We start from the raw sequence: 19,817 nt of genomic DNA on the forward strand, positions 1-19,817 counted from the left end.
ACTGGACAGTGATTTATGATGTGCTGATTGAGGTTCGCCACAAACATAGGCTGGTGTGTCACACAAACCCCAATGAAGCATGTTGTGTTAGAAGCGATCAACACCAGAACTGAAAGCAAAAGTCAATCAATCGAAAGAGCGCCGGTTCGACACCGCTCAAGAGCATGCGGCTGTGTCTTTGGCAGGACACCAAAAGGCATGCCTGAAGGAGGACACGAAGATTGGCTTTCTTGCCTTCCCGTTCATTTAGTCTAAATCTTCAACCACCAGGTGTAAGCCTGGATACGACAAATACCAGAACGAAGACGATTTAAATCAAAGCATTATCATCCTGCACCTAATCAAACGAAGCATCTTGTTTCCAGAAAACCAAACCTCCCTTCACACGACAGCAATGCGCTCACTAACTAGAGAGATATTTATTAGTAACATACACAAGTGAACGCACAAACGACGCATATAAACTATTAACTAAAAACCAATCCAAACCCCAACTGGAGGTATCAGAAAACGAGTCGATAAACAAAAGGTAGCTAAAGGTTTACGGTAACTCTACCCTCTCCTTGCAATGGGATCCGCAAATCCACATATTAGAATATTGATTGAAGCTTTGGACACGTATCTCTCTTTGGACACGTGTCTCATACGTGTCTTTATCAAAGTGAACGGAGACGTAAAAAGTGACTTGCCTAAGAACCAGCAACCAAAAGTTGACAACGTTTAGCAAACGGAGAACATTTGCTGCCGGTAAAAGGATTTCAATATTTGGTGCTGCGAGGTTGTTTGAAATTGATTACAATTTGCTTAGTGTGTAGAAACTGACACAAACGCAAAAAACCCCTACGTCGAAATCCATTAAACAAACTAGTTTCAAACACAATTTGTAGACACGTTGCAATGGCGCATCAGGACTCAGTTAGATGAAGATCCTGATTTCGCGTTGATTCATCATAACATTGACGTTGAATTTGTAACATTCCAACAATATAACGAACCGACAACGAAATAGCTCAGCTGAAAATCAGCAATTTTTTACAGTGATTCAACGTCTGCAGACGTTAAATCGATGCAAAAATAAGTTTTTATACCGGGAAAATAGTTTGCAGCAAAACATCAAACCATCGTAATGACAAAACGTCAAACTGATGCAGTAAAACCGTTTCTTTATCGTCACATATACATATTGTACGTCAGTCTAACGTAAAATCAAAAAGGCTCCGTACAATTAAAGCCGGTAACAATAAAGGAAATAACTGAAAGACAACATTGATCAAAAAAAGTATTCTGATTGGTTAAAATTAATGATGGACAGGAGATGTCAGTTCGCTATAGCGGGAAAGTAGGGGCGGGCTCAGTCAACAATTCGGCTTAAAATCTAGTAACTTTTAGAGAAAAAGACTTTGTAATGCGTGGAGGTTCTGGGATGAACCGCTACATGGGTTGACTGGACCCAAATAGAATGATGCTACCATCAAAAACCTTTTCTATCATAGAACTTCGTCGCAGCAAAGCATAAAGTTCAAATACCTACTACAGCGCCAGATGCACAGCATGTCAATAATCACAAAATAGAAAAAACAATCAAACGTAGTTTCACAAGATTAGTTACTGACCGCTCTCTACATTGTTGTTTTGTATCTGGTCACAAAACACAATTGTGGCTGCAATCGTTGGCCATTAAAACCGACAATGAAGGCAATGGTACGGACTGTAAGGTGATGTCGTGCACATATTCATGCTGGATTGCTGCTAGATTCTAAAGAACTGAAGGATAACAACACGACTGGTTCACACAGCGACACTCCAACTCAAAGTGAACACGATTTGCTAATGTACTGAACGTTAGTTAAACGTAATATGATTTTGAAAAAACGCAAAATAACGTGTTTTTCATCAGAAACAGATAGATCAGTAACAATACGGTATAACCAACTGGTATTGCCACTGTAGATGGAATTGAAAGGCAGTAACGAAGAACTGATTCGTTGCTTTAACGTTTGGCGACGTTGAATCAGTATGAAAACAACGTATCAAGAAAGCAAGTCTATCAGAACGTATCATCATGTTATAGCGCAGAGGAGCTGTCACCCTGGGTTATTGCATGTGGTCACTGGTCATCTTCTCTTGGTTTGTAAGATATACGATAACCTAGACAACAAATCAGTCGTTTTTACATTGATTCACCGTCATCACACGTCTGCAGACGTTGAATCAATGTAAAAAACGACTGATTTGCAGTCTAGAAACTTTTGCATGAGAATGATACAATAAAAAACAAGGCAAACAACCTTATGAGCAGTTGGGATATTCTCATATAACTTCAACGTCATCAGTGATGACGTCATCGAGCAACTGAAGAGAAGCGATATTGACGTAAAATGCCGGTTAAGCACAATTAAAACAAGACTTGTGTGTTGCGAGCATGACTCAGTATTTTTGGTCCCTAGCAGATGACCTTGCAAAATGAAACTGTTACAACCCAGACAGCAAAATCTGTTGTTTTTACATTGATTCAACGTCTGCGGCGTTGAATGAATGTAAAGAACTCGCCAGTCGAGGCAAGTTTGGAAGCCGACCGAGCGAGAGACCCAGATCGCGTTTCCGCATCGACGCAGTTCAAATGACGCTGGTGTAAAACGTGCACTGAAAGTTTATCACTAATGCTGGAAAATATCATCAAAATCCAAGATGCTGACGAAGATTGTGCAAAGCGACTGCGTTTCATACGCTTCGAACTATGTTGAATCTGAAGCTCAAAAGCAGCTGAGACGCACTATGATGAGGGCAATGATAATAAGTATGTCAGCAATAGAAGTAAACCACAAAAGTCATAGAAAATGCTTAAAAAGTGCTGATTAATTAATTGAAAAAGCAGTAACATTGACAACGTATTTGAAAAAAATCAACAAGAAACAAGTTTCATTCCGGTTTAAGCTTTCTAAAAGACACAGCTTTGATAACAGCAATTAAGGGTTAATGTCAATTATAGGTAAAATGACGTTGTTCAATGGTAAAAACCCACAGTTGTGCCATTGCTAAAGTCCAAACAAGTTGATCATTCTATTTGTTTTCTTAAAGTTGAAGCAACAAAATTCGATGCCATCTTGATTAACGAAACAAGAAAAATACAAACAAAACATATTGTGAAGAAAAAATAATTCGCGGTGCCCGAGAAGGAAAAATCACATTATTTAGTTTTATAAAAGCGTTGTTTCCTCACGTGGACGTAAGAAATAAAACGACGCGTCGATAAGTGGCGCTAAAAATAAACGTATTAACAGCAGGTTTGCGTAAAATAGGAATGCACAGCCTTATGTTGAGGGTGACGATGCAAAGAGAGCCATACTTTCTCCAAGGTTGAGTCGCGTTGTGTGGTGAGATTAGTAGCCACAAAGTGGAGAAACAGATGCCTGGCGTCGCCTTGTAATCGGTAGGCTACGAATTCCGATATGGTTTTGTGTTTAAAGAACTTTTATAAACGAGTTACAGAAATGATTCTTTTAACATTGCGCTACGTTGCCACGCCATTGAATAAATGCAAAGCATAAGTGGTCTCTTGATCAGATACGCGCTTCCACGCGCGTGTTCTTGTCTTTTTACGTTAGAAAATGGTAATTTAACGTAAGACAAACACCCGTTGGCCGGTTGAGCGAGATTGTACCCTGGCGATAGTCTATCGTTCCATTCATCAGAAGGGCCAAGAACCTTCAAAATGGCTCGTAATCTCTCCCTGGATTCGGGATGATCTGCCGCGAGTGTTCGTCATCGCGAACCAAGAGGTATGTCCGCATCTGCCCTTTACCTGGAGATGGAATGAAGAGAAGATCAGCATTAAAATGTTAACAACAACTACCCGTGTGATAATTATGCACCAGGATCCTTAGGAAACATCTACTATACAGACCTTGAAGGCAGGCCAGAAACAACAAGATTAAACATCAAATACCAGAGGTGGCTTAAATCGAAATAACTTCATTTATTCGGGTGAATGATAGCAGCCAAGTGCATGCCTAGTTTGGTACGGATGAACAGCAGAATTCATTAAGCGAAACTTAGTAGTTGGTATTCAAATGGAAACTACGAAATAACAACTTCAATGATCGGACCGTGAGGTCACAGTTTGTACACGAATTTGGCGCAATGAATGACGTTTTACGTTTTGGTTAAAATAGTTCTTCAATTCCACAAGTCAAAAAAAATGGGATATGTGAAGCATATCCAACTCGCAAAAACCAGTCTTTTTGCATTAATTCAACGATTGCAAGAGTTGCATCAATGTAAAAAGAACGGGTTTTAGCGAGCTGGATAAATAAGTCACAAACAGTGACGTGTTTAACAGATTTTAGGCTACGTTAAGTTATAGCAGTTTTTCGTTCTCGCGAGAGTAACGCGGGGAGTTTTATAACCAGGCAATTCGCCTGGTTTCATCGGCCAATCAAATTGCGTCGTGCCGATGCGCCCTCTCGTCAAGCCAACATTGCTGCTTTACTCCTCAACTTGCCTTTTCCACCTTTACTGGGGTCTTCCTTGTTTCCTACGACCCTCCACTTGCAACTCCAGCGCTCTTCTCAAACATCATCTTCATCCCTTCTCAAAACATCCCCATACTACCTCACTCCATTCGCTTTCGCCAACTTATCAACCCAAGCAAGTTCATAAGTTCTTCAGTAATCCTTTTGTCCATCAGCTTCACACCACACATTGCTCTCTCAGTTCTTCTTATAGTCGCCAATTCGTTTTCCCGTAAGCACCATGTCTCACTTTCTAGTATAAATTCTTCCTCTCATTTTCAACGGAAATATTCTACCACATAACAACTCTCTGAATTTGACCCAACCAAACCTCACTCTTGCAGTCACTGCCGCTTCACAACCACCACTTGCATTCAATCTATCTCCAAGATAGCAAAAGGCATTCACTGATTCAACTTCGTCATTCAGTTTTTCAACAAGACCAACCATTCCTGCTTCAATCTTCTTGCATGTTTCACATTCAAAACAAATCGGGTACAATATCTGAGTGTTGCCAGACCTCCGAAGAAACGTTTTTAGTTCGAGCGTATACATCCCAGCTATCAATAAGTAACTTCTTAAAGTCGACGTGGTAACTTACCTTTAATAAACTTTTCGCCGCAGAAAGAGAAATTGTAGTGATCCTTCAAAGCATTCATGCTTTCCTCAGAAACCTGCAAGCAACAAATATGTCAATTACATTCTAACATCAACTCATCTCAGGTGAATGAATTACGAAGAAGTTACAACAAATAGGGGAGGGCTTGAGTTGTCTCACAATTTTATTGCGTAAAAAGCGGAGAGAAAACTCTCCGAGCTTGGATACTTGCATCTTTTCTTCTATGGAGTCTTCCAGATTCGATTGATGCACTACAGATTGACACTTCTTAAAAATGTTGCTTAAGCCTTTCGGCTTGACTGTTAACGTCTCTTCTAAAGTCTGGTGATGCAATACCAGCAAGCAGGTAGAGCATGTTGGTAACTGTGAGCTTCAGACATCCAGATACGTTTATCGTCAGAAACGACATGTTTCTTCTCAACGGCCTTACTAATGGCCTATCCGGTCATGATCAGGGCCGGGGTAGAAAAGGTAATTTGGGCCCGGTACCAATGGAGTCCTCGGTCCCTAAATCAAGACACTTCTAAGAAAAACGCGCTATATCGAAATAATGCACTGTGGTTTTTCAAGTTTAAGCCCCTCAAATTATCGGAGCCTGGGTCTAAAAGTATCTCTTGGACCCCTTTGTCAACGCTACTGGTCATGAGCCCGAGAGACGCATGAAAAGATGGAAAAGTTAATAAGTAGCAAACGTGGATTGAAGTATTGACACGCCGTCACTTCTTTTGTTCCACCCAGGAATGTGAACTCGTTCTAGGTTTCAAGCAAAATAACATGATTCATCTACCACACAACAAAAAGTTTAACTTTATAGCAACATGTTGTCTTAAAACGTAAACTATCTATTGCATAGACTCAATGCATGAGACGCTTATATAATAATAAGTCAGATTGGAGTGAGAGCCGGGGTCCCTAAAGCAAAGTCCTCCGCATTTGCACCTGTTGGGCTGACACATCAACAGAATCTCATTAAAACCTGACCTGACCAAAAACTGAAAATTACAGCTTTGATTTGGTGTTACAAAAGTTACATTTCTTAATTGTTGTTATTTTAAGGATAAATTAAAACGAGTGACGGACCTGTATCCTTCCTGGAACGCCGGTAGAGTCCATGCGACTGGCCGTGTTAACTGTGTCGCCCCATATGTCGTACAACCGCTTGGTGGTGCCAATCACACCGGCAGTGACCTCCCCGTGGTTGAAGCCGACTCGCAGCACCAGCTGGAAGTTGAGCATGTCCTTGTTGAAGCTGTCGATGGCATTCTGCGATGAGAAATGGGGTTTAAAAATGGATAAAAGCGACCAGGTGATTTGAACCAGAGACAGAAAACGCAAAGTTCCTATTCAACGACTTCTATAATATTTAAAAAAAAAAAAACGGTCTCCGTATAAAACTCTTCCGTCACTGCCACAAAATGGCGCCCAAAAAGCAACCATTGAAGCCAATAGAAACAAATTTACTTTCACGCGTGCTGGTCCAATCTTGAACAGCTAAAAAAAAATCCATTTCGATCTAGAACCTTACATCATCTTCAATTGAAATTTAAACAGATTCTATTCCAATAAGCTTAACTGAAGATGATGTGGCAGATCAAAATCGATTTTCATTTGTTTAAGGTTGAACTGACTCGCGCGGAATAAATTTATTTGTATTGCAAAACATGCGATGGATTATTTCATATCAAGCATTGACGTGGATTTCACACTTAATGAAATGGAAATGTGTAAACAGGGAATTGGTTGACAAAAATAATGAACTATTGGACACATTCTCAATAAAACTATACTGTATAACACCACAGAAACAGCATGTTCTGTCGCTCACGAATACAACAAGGTATCACATATACAGGTAAATCTCGTTCCACTACATTATCTGGCGCATAGACACCAATTATTCTCTTAGCAAACGAACCTGCATCTCCACACAGAAGCCCATCAGCCTGCACAGATGAGACTCGGGTCCTGTGCTTTCCTGGTCGGCGTTCGGATTTAAACCTGGAACGCAAACGACGATCGAGTTGGTTCACCCAATGCTTAATGCATTGGATCAAATGATCATTAATTATCATCGGTTAATGCATTGATCCAATGCTTAATGCATGGGTGGACATCGGATAGTGTTGCCAAGTGGGTACTTTATAAACATAAGCAGTAGTTGCAAACGAACACAAACTGTATTGCACTTCATTTGTAGTTCGTTCATCGTGCACGTTTAGAACGTGTGTCCATCTCTTTGCAATATTTGCTCCACCAGAATGCTAACCTGTCTATGGTGAATTAAATGAAGTAGTTAATAATGACAGAAATTGCGAGGTACCTGAAGCCAACATGAAGGTTGTACCAATGGTCTTGATCTTCTCAATATCTTTGTACTTATCTTGCTTCAGCAAATCATCGACGTCACCTGATGGAAGACATTAGAGTTTTATGTGAAGCAAATGATTCCAGATCTGCAAAGCTTTTTATAAACAAAGTGGCACCATTCGATTTCCTGACACGTTGAAGTGACGTCAGTTGAAGTCATCAAAATGGTAAAAAATTGTTCCATTGATCGGAAAAGAAGCTTGAAAAGCGTGAGATCAAAAAGAAAAGAATTTACAACGCAAACCAGCTCTTTTTTACATTTTCTAGAAACGTTAAATCAATGTTATAAATAGTGGTTTGCTGGTTGGTAAAGAACCTACGACCCGACTCACTGATGAGCTCGCTGAGATATCTGAGAAACTGCATCCCGCTCTCATATTCTTCTTCATAGAGTTCGTTGAAGTTGACGATGGTGCCAAATATGACGCCTACCTTCTTGTGGGTCTTCGAGTACAAAGGTTTGTCCTGGTGGAAAGAAGACGATAGACTTGAAGAAATACTTAACTTAAGTGAATAGTTTTGTTCAGGATAATGCCCGATGGTTGAAGATTTAGATTAGCTAGCCGAGGAGGAGGGGCAATTCTTCGTGTCCGCCTTCAAACGTGTAAAAGTACCTTGTCAGGTACAACCGCGCCTTTTGGAAGGCGTCGAACAGACGTTCTTCGAGCGTCGTGCAGGCGCTATTCCCAGACAGTAAATCAGTCGCTTTTTGCATTGATTCAACGTCTGTGAACGTTGAATCAATGTAAAAACGACTGATTGTCTGTCTGGGTTACCACTCGGCTATGCAACCAATGGAAGATAAACATGGCCATGGTGAAGGTAATAATCACTGCTAGTGGTATATGTAAACGGTCATCAGAAGGATACCCTCGCCGCAACAGAATACCATGTAAACTAAACAAATGCGGCGCTTGTGTAAAACAATGCAAAAAATGAAAAGGAGAGAAGAGGCTTATCGCGAATTGAGTCGTATCAAATTTAAAAAAAGAAACAATTCATCCAAGGTCCTCCTTTCACCGAAGGCACAACAAAAACAAACATGAATGAACAAGGATTAATCGGTTAGTTAATTTTAGTAATCCGTTTACTAAAATTAACTTGTATAAAATTAACTTTTATACGAATATCTTTGTGTCTATGAACAAGGTTCAGGATCTCGGTCCAATAAATTGAATGGACTTTGACTATCGGGCAAAATACAATTTGTCTTCTACATAAATCGAGTCAAAAGACGTTCATCTAACGTCAAGGCCATGCATGCCGCTTTGAACCTTTGATATCGTTAGTTGGTTTGTTTCCACAACAAACAGACAATTAGCAACAATATACCGCATCTACTGCATCTTGTGCCACAAATTAAGGTGTCCCACCTGGAAAATCAGTCAAGTCTTACATTGATTCAATCTTTACAAACGTTAAATCAACGCAAAAAAGGACTTCTTTGTGCTGACTTGGATGTCAGCTTACAACAAAAGCACACTGATAGTGCATGAACGCATTGTACGTGCACGTTCAACGTACTCCATCAGCATCGATATATAGATTTCATGGCAATAACCTTACATACGTCGGCAATAATTAATTTGCAAATAGATGCAACCAGAATGACGTCAAAGGTTGCAGCATTGTGGTCATTCTGTTCCTGTACGACTTAATATGACGTGCAGAAGAGTAGATACTTGACGCGGTACTGCATCCTAGTGTCGGAGGCCCCCCGGACTATTGATTGATGCACGACGGGGACCAGCTATTTTTAAACCATACTTATCCGGGGAAAAGCATGTATGAAAGAATGCAGAAATGTCAAGCAAGTTAATTGATTTAGTTTAACCAACCTGCAGTGCCTTGCTAACGTGCGGGGGAATGAAGTTCTCCAACAAGGCATCAACCTTGGCTTGTTCCTTCTTCATCTGCAAGTCGCTAAACTTCATCTCATGGTCTCCGTAAAAGTCAAGACGGCAGTTAAGCTGTTATGCAAAAAAATATTAAAAAAGTTGGTATTTTCTCCATTATTTTAACGTCCAACAGTTTTACAGAAATGAAAAATTAATTTTACAATTTCAAAACGTTACAGTCATCAGTAACGAGCAGCCTTGCTCCAACTACTGTACTTTGAATGAGATTTTATAATCATTATCCAAATTCGGTTTTGTGTTCACCAGTAGAGGTGGCCGATTCGTTTCTTACAGCGATTGTCAACTTCTTTTCTTCATCCCATTCTGTCCATCGTGTCTTCTTCTTTCAGTCCGACTTTGCTTCATTCTTTACCTGATCTTTCTATGTTCTTTTTAGATATCCCTCCCCCCGGTTGCTCTTCCCATTAACTTCAAAGCCAATGCATATTAAAAAAAAACTTCTTTCCTCTCTCTTAAGCAAGCACTTAGGCTACCCTTACAATCAATCCATTTACCCTTGGAACTTGGTCTGTAGTCTCACTCATACCTAGCATATCTTTTCTTCAGTTTTTTCCTTGTTTTTACACCACTCATTACTCTTACGTTCTAAGGATTGCCAGTTCACTCTCTCTCTCTCTCTCTCTTACTATCCATATTTCGCTACTCTACAATATTGCAGGCCGCACACAACCATGACAATTTTTCCTTTACTTTTAACAAATATTTTCTTCCATACAGCACTTCTCCACATTCCCTTAACATTGCCCAACCCAGTCTTGCCGTTCTTGTCACAGCTGCTTCAAACCCACTGCTTCCATTTATCTGATCACCCAGATAACAGAAGTCTGTCATTTTGCCAATTCCATAAGCGAAACTATCGTCGCGATCCTCATCTAAATCCCTTCCTTCATCACATTTCCAACAAACGAAGCACTTTGAAAAATTTTCGGCCCTTTTGTATTAGCACATCTTATATTTACCCACTTTCTACTATTTACCCACTATTTACCCACTTTCTACTTTCTACTCTTATATTTACCCACTCTAATCCCTCACCATTACACTTTGGTTCGACAACGTCCCAAGACAGACGCGTTGGTATGTAGATATTCGCTTTCAAAAATAATACGAAATAAAGCAGGGCAACAATTTTAAAAGTTTGCTCACTTCAAAATGGCGGTTCACGAACCAGACGAAGCAGAGCATGGCCAAGGCATCCAAAATGTATTCATTTCGCAGTCGATCTGCGACACCAAGGTAGAGGCAAGTTAGCTTTAAAAATATCGTTTATCACTAAATATATATAACGCAATGGCATGTCTGCAATTCGGGCTAGCCCTAGTAGTAAAAGAATAAACAAGCAATAACCTCATTTATTAACTCTATCAGCCCAGCACATTACAAGGTGCCCGGTTGTGATTGATATTATTTTCAACACAAATATCGCAAAACGCATTATAAAACGGTTTTCACTAAATACTGCTTAGTACCGACTTTTTCGTGCTTTGAAGCCCAACAAAGTGTCGGTGCAGGCTTAATACACGCCATAGTGACGTCACTCCTTGACATAGTAACCGGTACTGAAATCTAGTTGAAAGGCTAAAGAAGGAAAAAAATCAGTACTTGAACTGCGTTGAGTGAAAATCGGTTTCAAATAACTTCCCAGCAAGCAAAATCAGTCATTTTTGTATTGGTTCAACGTCTACAAACGTTGAATCAATACAAAAATGACCGATTTTGCTGTCTGGATTTCCGCGCACGGCCATAAAACTGACAGGTAGCCTACTGGGGGTTGTAGGTACGCCCTGGCCTGAACTAAGACACAAAAGTATGACAAGCCAGGTAGAAGCACTCGCACCAGAAATAAATGAGGGTTTTTAAATTTGCAATGTCCACGGTTATCGCAAAGTTAAAATGCCATCAAGGCTGGTCGCAAAGTCAATCAAACCTGCCAGATTTTATTCTTTGCCACACACATGAATGCAAATATCATGACGTAGTAACGCAGAAAGTCTTTCCAAGGCAAAAACAGAGAATACACGAATGCATGTAGACGTTGAATTAATGTAAAAAGACATGTACTAACTGGGGGTATATCAACTCACCTTGATTCGAAGGGCATACGGTTGTGAATACCAACGCTAACGTGGCCGCAGTGACCACCGCTGCGAGACAAGTCCTGGAATAACAAGGAAATAATTTTTATGCAATTTCTCAAATGTTGCTCGGTTGAAAACAAATAAAACAACGACGGGATTGGAATCTACGCCCAGACAGCAAAATAAGTCATTTTTACATTGATTTAACGCCTACACTCCGACAGCCGTGAATCAATGTAAAACTCTGACGGATTTTACTGTCCAGATGTGCCCCAATGTGGCAGAATAATCGTAGCAAACAAAGACAAAACAAAGGAATTTCATGCCAAAGACAATTTCGTTTCGTTTAGTGACATTTTGATTTTGTGCACACCGAAGGCTCATTAGCTAGCCTTCAAAAAAGCAAACGCAACACAATTTCATTTTGTCGTTGCTTTTTGCGCTTGAAATTAAAAAACGTTTTCGTTTCGAGTTTAAACGAAAATGACGGACTGACGGACGAAACGTGAGAAATAAAGCTGACAGTCGCTTTCAACATCTAGTGGTAGCCTAGCTCTGGTACAATGGTAGTGTAGCCGGTAAAATAGTCCGCGCTTTGTTGCCTATACAATACATTCTGCATGCAAAATAATTCGTTGCATTTGCGCACTACAATACAATCAAATTGGACACCTTGTCCCAGCAAGATTTATCTTTTTTTAGCTGAAATCAACTACAAAACGCATAAAGCATAAAATTAATGATTTCCAGTAAACACAAAACAAACAGCCTACCCCGTACCCACCTCATCCAAGACATGAGCTGATTGAAATTAAGGAATTGAATGACAAGCACACTGAGCAGCAGGACGTAGTTTGAACATAGACGATCGTCGGCCCGATTGAACATGTGCGAGAGAACAACAGCAGCGGGTATGAGGAGGAACATAGCTCCAAGGACATGTCTGAGTGATACACACATAACACAAATTATAAACTGACTGTCTAAAAAACATTACAGTGGCAACAGTATATCAATAGCACGCTGAAGGTTATTTCTAGGTAGTAATACAAGAGATTGAAGCGCTCACAAAATATAGGATTGCGTCTGGTGAAATGTGTTTAGAAAAAGTTACACGAAACGGTTTCAGAAAATTTCTGCAGCTGCTGTTTTCATAAGTTCAAGGTTTTGAAATCGACACAGCATCGAACTAAAGTCGTTTTGAAAATGAAAATAGCAGATTATTTATTGGAAGCAACACAAGTATAAGCTTTCGCCAACAAGTGAACTGGTTAAAAAAAAACATTCCCTTTAGATTGATGAAACATGAATTAATGTAAAAAGTAATTGTTTTTACATTAGATCAACGTCTGCAGACGTTGAATCAAAGTAAAAAGTAATTTATTTATTGTCCGGGATAGAAAAACAAAACCATTTTCATAGCTGAATTTTATAGTTAATTTAAGTTAACTAACGTTGGTTCAACGTCTGTGCAAAGAAATAGAGATTGATCGGTTACCTCCTTGTCCACGTAGATAGAGATATAGCACAGGAGTGCGCTCCTTCACTCAACGGGGACTCGTGGTACACGTATAATCCACAGAGGAAGGATAGTAACAGCTGCAATCACAAGCTGGAGTTAGGTTCAGGTCAGATGAGCTTTGATTGACTTCAGTACAAATATTTGGTCAGTCTGTCATAAATTGAACGTTATGAGGTTCAGAAGTAAATTGAGAACAAAGTGTCCAAAGATGATAACGTGCCTGCTTCGTCAGTGACGTGTACAGCATTTTAGTTTTTTTCTGAAACCAATCGAATTTGGCAAAAAATAAACTATTGGGTTTAACATTGCATTTATCAAAAGGCGAGGTTACCGGATCGAGTTAAAAGTTATTTCAAAATTATAATTTTTAAACACTTGCGACGACTCATGAATGAACAACGAACATGACTGTTGTCAACTGCAATGAATTTCCGCAGTAAAAGTCAACGTTGCGAGATTTAGAAATGCCACGAAATATTTATCCCAAATAAGATGTCTTCACGTTCTTGGGACGTGTGTGTGCGATTGTGCAGTGTGCACAGCATGGCTTGACAGTCATCACCTGCAGTGTGAGTCATCACAAGATTTGTCCAAAGTAACAATTTATGCTTCAAGCTAGCAACATCTGATACAGTGTTGCCAAGTTTTGCGGTTTTACCTCAAACTTGGGCTTGTATTTTTTAAGTTCGCATATTGTTTTCTAGAGATATGCAGGTTGCTTGTTTTTGGACTTGTTTTTTTACAAATAACTTTTTAGTTTTAGGGCTTGATTTTGCGCCTAAAAATGAGAATTCTATGCTGTGGTCAATTTTCCGCCATTTTCAAATATTTTCTTGTTTTCAAAATAACGATTGCGTGAAAATTCGTCACAGTATTGTTGTTGCAGTGGATAGAAGCATATGCCACTATCGTTGTGGGAAAGTTTTTAGGTTTATTGGAACAGCTAATTGTCATGACAAGGTAGGGCGTACAGCAAATCTGCCCTGACCGCGAAGACCTTCATTTCTGTAGATTACCTTGCAACAGTCATACACGTAAAATTTATGTTGGTGAAAACTTTTTTTAGAGAATTGTGACCCCGGAAACTACCATTTTTTAGTTAAGTTGAGAAATGAGTATTTTGGGCTTGTTTTCATGAAAGAACCTGGCAACCATGATCTGACAAATTTGCATTTAACACTAAGAAAAAAAGAGACATTTAAATTTGTTAAACAATCTAAGTTAGCGATGTACCAATACCTGTGTTTGCCGATCTGCGAGAGTACTTTAAAGAGAAACAACAACCAAGCCCCATAATCCCAGGTAAATGTATAGTTCGGTTCACTCCTACAATACGCAACTACAAAATTTGTAAATCGACTGCAATTTTCGAAATAGTTTTGCAATTTTCATCTACAGTTCTTTGAAACACTGTATAGATCAATGCATCTTCAAACAAGTACCCGATGCGCCGGTGGAGTGAAAAGTACCCGATGCACCAGATTGCAGACGCACCAGTGCTTTCGTATCTCTTGCATCAGCATCGGTACAACTTAAAATGTTATCCAATAGTGTGTGTGGGCGTTGTACCAAGTCAAAAAAGCACCATCAAGCACAATGCTGCAAATCTAATGAACTTGTGCTAAGTAAAAACAACAGTTTTGGCAATGCAACCTCATGATTCGAGCAAAGCTGGCAGGATAAAATTGATTCAATTCACGATTGTTGGAAACTGTGACTGGCCTGCACCTAGGTAGGGAACTTCAATGCAGAATGACGTCATCGGCGGTGGATCACGGACGAGTTGCAAGGCCAAAGCTAAAAGCGCACTTATGATGACGAATAACATTAATTCGGCTTGGTTGTTCCGTTTTGACTCACCAGTAAAAGAAAGAGAACAACAAAAACTATGATCCATGCGAAGGTTTCGGTTGTCGACTCCAACAGGAGAATAGAAGAAACAAAGAGTAAAAGTGTGACCAGAGTAGTGACCACCATATCCTGAAGAAAAAGTGAAATAGAGTGAAATTGCGGGCCAGTATAGCATTTTGATACAAACCGACTGAAGATGTGGTGATTTGAGTGGTGAGGGATGAGAATGTGGGGAGTGGTGAGGATGTGTGTATTTTCAAACGCACATCCTCACCTCACCAACTGTCCCTTTAGCCCTTCCTGTAACGACAATGACCTAAAAACATTACAGAAAATATTCTTATCTGGCTCCGACACTGGCGTGACAAGGAAGCTATAAATAAATGATTCTATAAAGCAAAACTTATTAAAAAAAGAAAGAAAATATGAAATTTAAGAATACTAATTTGTCCATGCAGAGTGTGCCGCCTAACGTATTTGTTAATGGTATACTAAAGTTGTTTTTTTAATTTCTCTCCTTAAAACTGAAGCTTGGTGAACAATGGATTGCTGTCTCATTGTTAATTCACAATGCAACAAAGCAATCTGATAACTATGTTAACATTGGGACCATTAAAAATAGTGATAATTATCGAAGGAGCGAGCGAGGTTACATAACACCCATTATACAAAAAGACAACACATGAATGCGGTAAAACATTGAATGATAATTAATGCTCACCACAAACAGCCGATATCTTGTGGACATGAATACGGCAATGGGTTTGTCATCACTGGTCTCTGACTCGCACAAGCCACGAAACTCCCGTTCCACCTGGGCATCGTTAAATAGCAAACCAAACCTCCCCACGGTTTCGTGGCGGTAAAAGTCGGACATAAGTCTGAAGAAGACAGGAGCCGAGGATGAAATTGAGGAGGAGAGTATGTGTGGATTGATATTAGTCGCTTTCTATTTACTTGAAAGTGTTTCTGTCGCATTCCAACTAGCAAATCCGTGATTTAAAATTGCAAACGTTGATTCAATGCTAAAATGACGCATTTTGCTACCTGGGATGCAGGTTTACGATCGGTAGATGAAGATTAAGATTGAGTGGACTGGAAAAGAATGCGATATTTCACTCAGATAACTGCTTCCAGCAAATCAAACAATGTCTTTCAATCTAGTTAGAAAATGAAACAAATTGACAAGTCGATTGGCAACACTTCCACAAAGCAGCTTCGACGGCCACAAGCTCATGCATCTTATGCCTCTCGTAACGTTTGAACAGATTAAATCAATCTCACTTACGGATCGTCCTTTATTGTTTCTATGAAGTTTGAATCTTCCACTCTCTTCAGCCTCTTCAGCGGCCTAGGACCTGAGAACGGGCTGATGTGTTGGCCAAGGTATTGCATGAGTTGATCCTGTATAGATCGAATGAGGTATTAAGTTATGATGACATGCATTGACTGGGGAAGGCAGCTAAATCTGTTGACATTATTTCAAAGTGTAGCGTCGCCTTTGGCTGGCTAGATCGCTATGAGTTATCGTTCAAGTGTGGTAAAAATCAGGGACGTAGCTACGGGGGGGGGGGGGGGGTTGGGTTGGGGGCAATCGCCATCTCTGAATTAAATCTTGCTCCATAAAAATAAAAAAGGTTTTAATACTACTACAACGTTTTAATACCATTGTAATTCATATTGAATGACGTTTGCACTCCTAATAGTTGATTTTGCCCCCCTAAAATTTTCTTTCTAGCTAGGTCACTAGTCAAAACGTTACAGTTGTTTGAGCAGAGAAGAGTTTCACGATTGATGATTTTCAGGAGGAAACCAGGTTCATACGGACAAACATTACTGTGCCACAGTGAAGCTGAGAAAAGTTACTATTTTCACTTGGGCGAAAGCCAGAGTTGATTGCCGGACGTGAATTATCTTAACGCAAAGCAATACAAATAGTTGGATTATAGGAAAGCACTCGCGTAATAACACTTTACTGTTGGTTCTAAACAATGTGAAATCTACGAAGAGATTCGTGACAAAGCTGACAACGCGCAGAGCCCAGGAACCATGCAAGTGATCCTAAAGTAATCGACAAGTGGTAATTCTTTGCAAAAATTCATGGTTTTGATGAAACTTGTATGAAAGATTTAATGTAGGGATCAGGGAACGTTTGTTCACTTGCCTGTTTTTCAAGCGAGTCACGATGTCCATTAGTTTCCTCTCGTTTCAAGATTTGTTGATCGTTCTTTCGCTTTGTTGACTTCTGAGGAAGAAGTTTAGAAATTTAGGCATGGCTGGTCAGGTCAAGACAACACCGAAAGGGTCTTCATCAATTGATTTGTTACTATTTGACCCAATTACATTCAACAATAATACAAGTCAGTCGAGCAATAACTGTCCCCTGCCCAAATTAAAAAGCAAAATAACATGAAACTCTATAGATCCAAATCAAAAGGACCTACAACCCAGTCGTGGCGAAGCTTCTTCGTTCAATAAACTTTTCGATGTGAATTACTAGAATATTTTGTAAACTTCCGCTTAAAAATAGATTTTCACCGCTTGGTATGCACTAAAATCACGCCAAACTTGTCATAAGCATGCTTTTACTACCAAGCGCAAGAGCATGGTGGTTATGAGGTTACACATTCAATGCTTCCAAGCAATTGTAAGAATCTAGTTGACGCTTTTTGCTCTACATTTAATTATCACAAGTCCAAATGACCAGGTCAAGCAGTTCACTATGAATTATTTATGAGCCCAGTCATAAAAAGCCTCAAACCTAGGCTACATAGAAAAATTGTTCTTTTTTATATTGATTCAACGTCTGCAGAATATAAAAAAAAACAATTTTTCTAACTTCAAAAGTGCCAACCGAATTAGCCATTAGCTGGAAACGCATGTTTTAAACCTTCCCAGTTCGAATTGATTCTAATTCTGCAAAATGGACGTACAAGACTAAAACTTAAACCAAATCCACACTGGCAGATGAGAACGCCAAAATAACAGTGGACACAATGACGCTCAAACTTGCGAGTCGACGATAGTTTGAAAGAGGAAAACTCACGGAAAATTCTAGTAAAGGAAGCCTATTACCACCAATCTTTCTTGTAACTCGTTAAAAATATTTCTGCAGCCGCTCTGTCTTATGAAGAAAACAGTTGCTACCATAGGCAGAATTGAATTTCAACGTAAATCAAGCAAAGCAGATCATCAAAAACGAATTCAAAGATATTTGAACTCGCCGTAATAGCTGTTTTCACAAACCTTCACCATTTAAAACGAAATGCGCAATCACTTCCCAAAGTTTAAACAGAAGTTGTTCAGTGATCTTGTGTACAACCAGCACACCAGTGACGTGCAAGAAGATGGCAGCATGGTTTACTACGTTGGAAGCAATCATGTCACCAAAAGCATACATGTGTTTGATAAATTCGTCTTTTTACGTTGATTCAACATGACTGTGCAGAAATTGAATTTGTGTAAAAAATGAATTTTGTAGTATGGCGTGCAGTGGGTAATTGTTGACATTGGCGTGATGCTACGTGTGATAAATACAAACGACCAACAAATCTTCGCTCTGACAGTTGTGCTAGGGGTTTCCCACTTCCCCACCAAAAGTTGTCTTTTTTATATCGATTTACATTACTTTTTGCGATGTAAAAATGGCTAATTTACTGTCTGTGCTGAGTAATGAACTTGACAAGCCAATGAATCACCCAGTGTTTCGAGATACATGATATGAACCATAAAGAGACATTTTTCATCACCGCGAAGTGTTTGAGCAAAACAGTAATTTGACAGCTACTCAATGCCCGATCAATGGTGATGGTGGTGGTTGCACCTGATCAACAATCACGAGTTGATTTCAAGTTACCACAGACCGCACATGTCTATGCAACCAACTACACCCTCTACAATCTACATGCAAGCAAGCAATCACTTTACAAAAATTGTGCATATTAACTTGTCACTATGTCAAACTGAACGCTACATGCAGATGTGTATAATAGGGGGCTTTGAGATATAGAAACGTATGAAATTGACCTAATCGAAGATAATCTTTTTGAAGCGGATTTAAGAAACAATATTTTAAAATCAATCACACCATGCAAACACATGCAGAATCAATAAATTGTAAAAATATATCTCTAAAAGGGTTGTACCACAAAGTAATCCGTGGAAGTAAAAACAAAGGAACAATTCAAAAGCAGTCCAGATTATGTGGCAAAAAAAACAGCGTGATGTTAAAAAAAAATATTTCCTATATGTGCCAGAAGGAAAAAGTTCTTTTTTCTAAGAACCCCTTTGTTATTGACAGTTTCTCGCAACCTTCTGGTTGGAAAGACACTCGTGAACTTCAATTGGAACTTATAATTTTAGCTTCGGTTTTTGAGGCTCTATGACTTTGAGTAGGCATTATCCTGCTATATAGGTGTTAAGAGTTAACTTTGGATGTAAAAATGTCCGAGGGTGATCACATGAATTGAATAGAGACTAAATAAGCGCGGCGGTGTCGATTGGCTAAAAGTATTGTTGTGCCTTTTCAGAGTAGCGCTCGCATGATCAAATTTATGCAGACCAAGACGTTTTCAAATGAATCTTGAAATGGGTTTAGAATCCAAAATGAAGGTGATACCCGAAAAAGCTATAAACGCTGTTAAAAACTACAATAGATCGCTTGTGACATTCAACAGTCAAGTTGCATGAGTGGATAGCTCAATACGTTCTTTGAAAATTGAATCGCCGGTGACGCTTGGAAGGGAATGGGACTTTTCTGTTATATTCGAATTATGCGTAAGTGCATTATGTACTCTACTAGACCAGAGCAGTTGAGTAAAAAGCAGGTGCCAATTGAAAAAGGTAAGAATTTATAAGGTGAAGTCTGCACTTGAGTGCTATTCGACTGATATGAGTAGTTTCACAAAATGTCTTTTGAATAAGACAAATAAAGAAACAATAATTACAGAA

At 39.4% G+C, this 19,817-nt stretch overlaps 2 protein-coding genes across 3 annotated transcripts in view; one reads left to right on the forward strand and one right to left on the reverse strand.

Moving 5' to 3' along the window:
- Positions 1 to 399: 399 nt before the first annotated feature.
- LOC145779393 (adenylate cyclase type 9-like) overlaps positions 400 to 19,817 on the reverse strand; it is a 55,505-nt gene continuing 36,087 nt past the window's right edge. For both annotated transcript variants that reach the window (XM_082590974.1, XM_082590973.1), the window contains 15 exons: positions 17,032 to 17,112; positions 16,156 to 16,271; positions 15,589 to 15,748; positions 14,877 to 14,996; positions 12,993 to 13,093; positions 12,279 to 12,437; positions 11,501 to 11,574; positions 10,563 to 10,639; positions 9,336 to 9,467; positions 7,830 to 7,962; positions 7,451 to 7,537; positions 7,046 to 7,128; positions 6,211 to 6,393; positions 5,113 to 5,185; positions 400 to 3,802 (listed from right to left, as the gene is read on the reverse strand). In XM_082590974.1, the coding sequence (XP_082447100.1) occupies positions 3,708 to 3,802; positions 5,113 to 5,185; positions 6,211 to 6,393; positions 7,046 to 7,128; positions 7,451 to 7,537; positions 7,830 to 7,962; positions 9,336 to 9,467; positions 10,563 to 10,639; positions 11,501 to 11,574; positions 12,279 to 12,437; positions 12,993 to 13,093; positions 14,877 to 14,996; positions 15,589 to 15,748; positions 16,156 to 16,271; positions 17,032 to 17,112 (1,674 nt within the window). In that variant the 3' untranslated portion in view covers positions 400 to 3,707. The remainder of the gene's footprint in view (positions 3,803 to 5,112; positions 5,186 to 6,210; positions 6,394 to 7,045; positions 7,129 to 7,450; positions 7,538 to 7,829; positions 7,963 to 9,335; positions 9,468 to 10,562; positions 10,640 to 11,500; positions 11,575 to 12,278; positions 12,438 to 12,992; positions 13,094 to 14,876; positions 14,997 to 15,588; positions 15,749 to 16,155; positions 16,272 to 17,031; positions 17,113 to 19,817) is intronic.
- LOC145779394 (uncharacterized) overlaps positions 14,975 to 19,817 on the forward strand; it is a 242,422-nt gene continuing 237,579 nt past the window's right edge. The window contains exon 1 of the mRNA XM_082590975.1: positions 14,975 to 14,979. The gene's annotated coding sequence lies outside the window, so the exon portion shown is untranslated. The remainder of the gene's footprint in view (positions 14,980 to 19,817) is intronic.

This window comes from Aplidium turbinatum, chromosome 11 (genome assembly GCF_918807975.1).
Source record: "Aplidium turbinatum chromosome 11, kaAplTurb1.1, whole genome shotgun sequence".
NCBI lineage: Eukaryota > Metazoa > Chordata > Ascidiacea > Aplousobranchia > Polyclinidae > Aplidium > Aplidium turbinatum.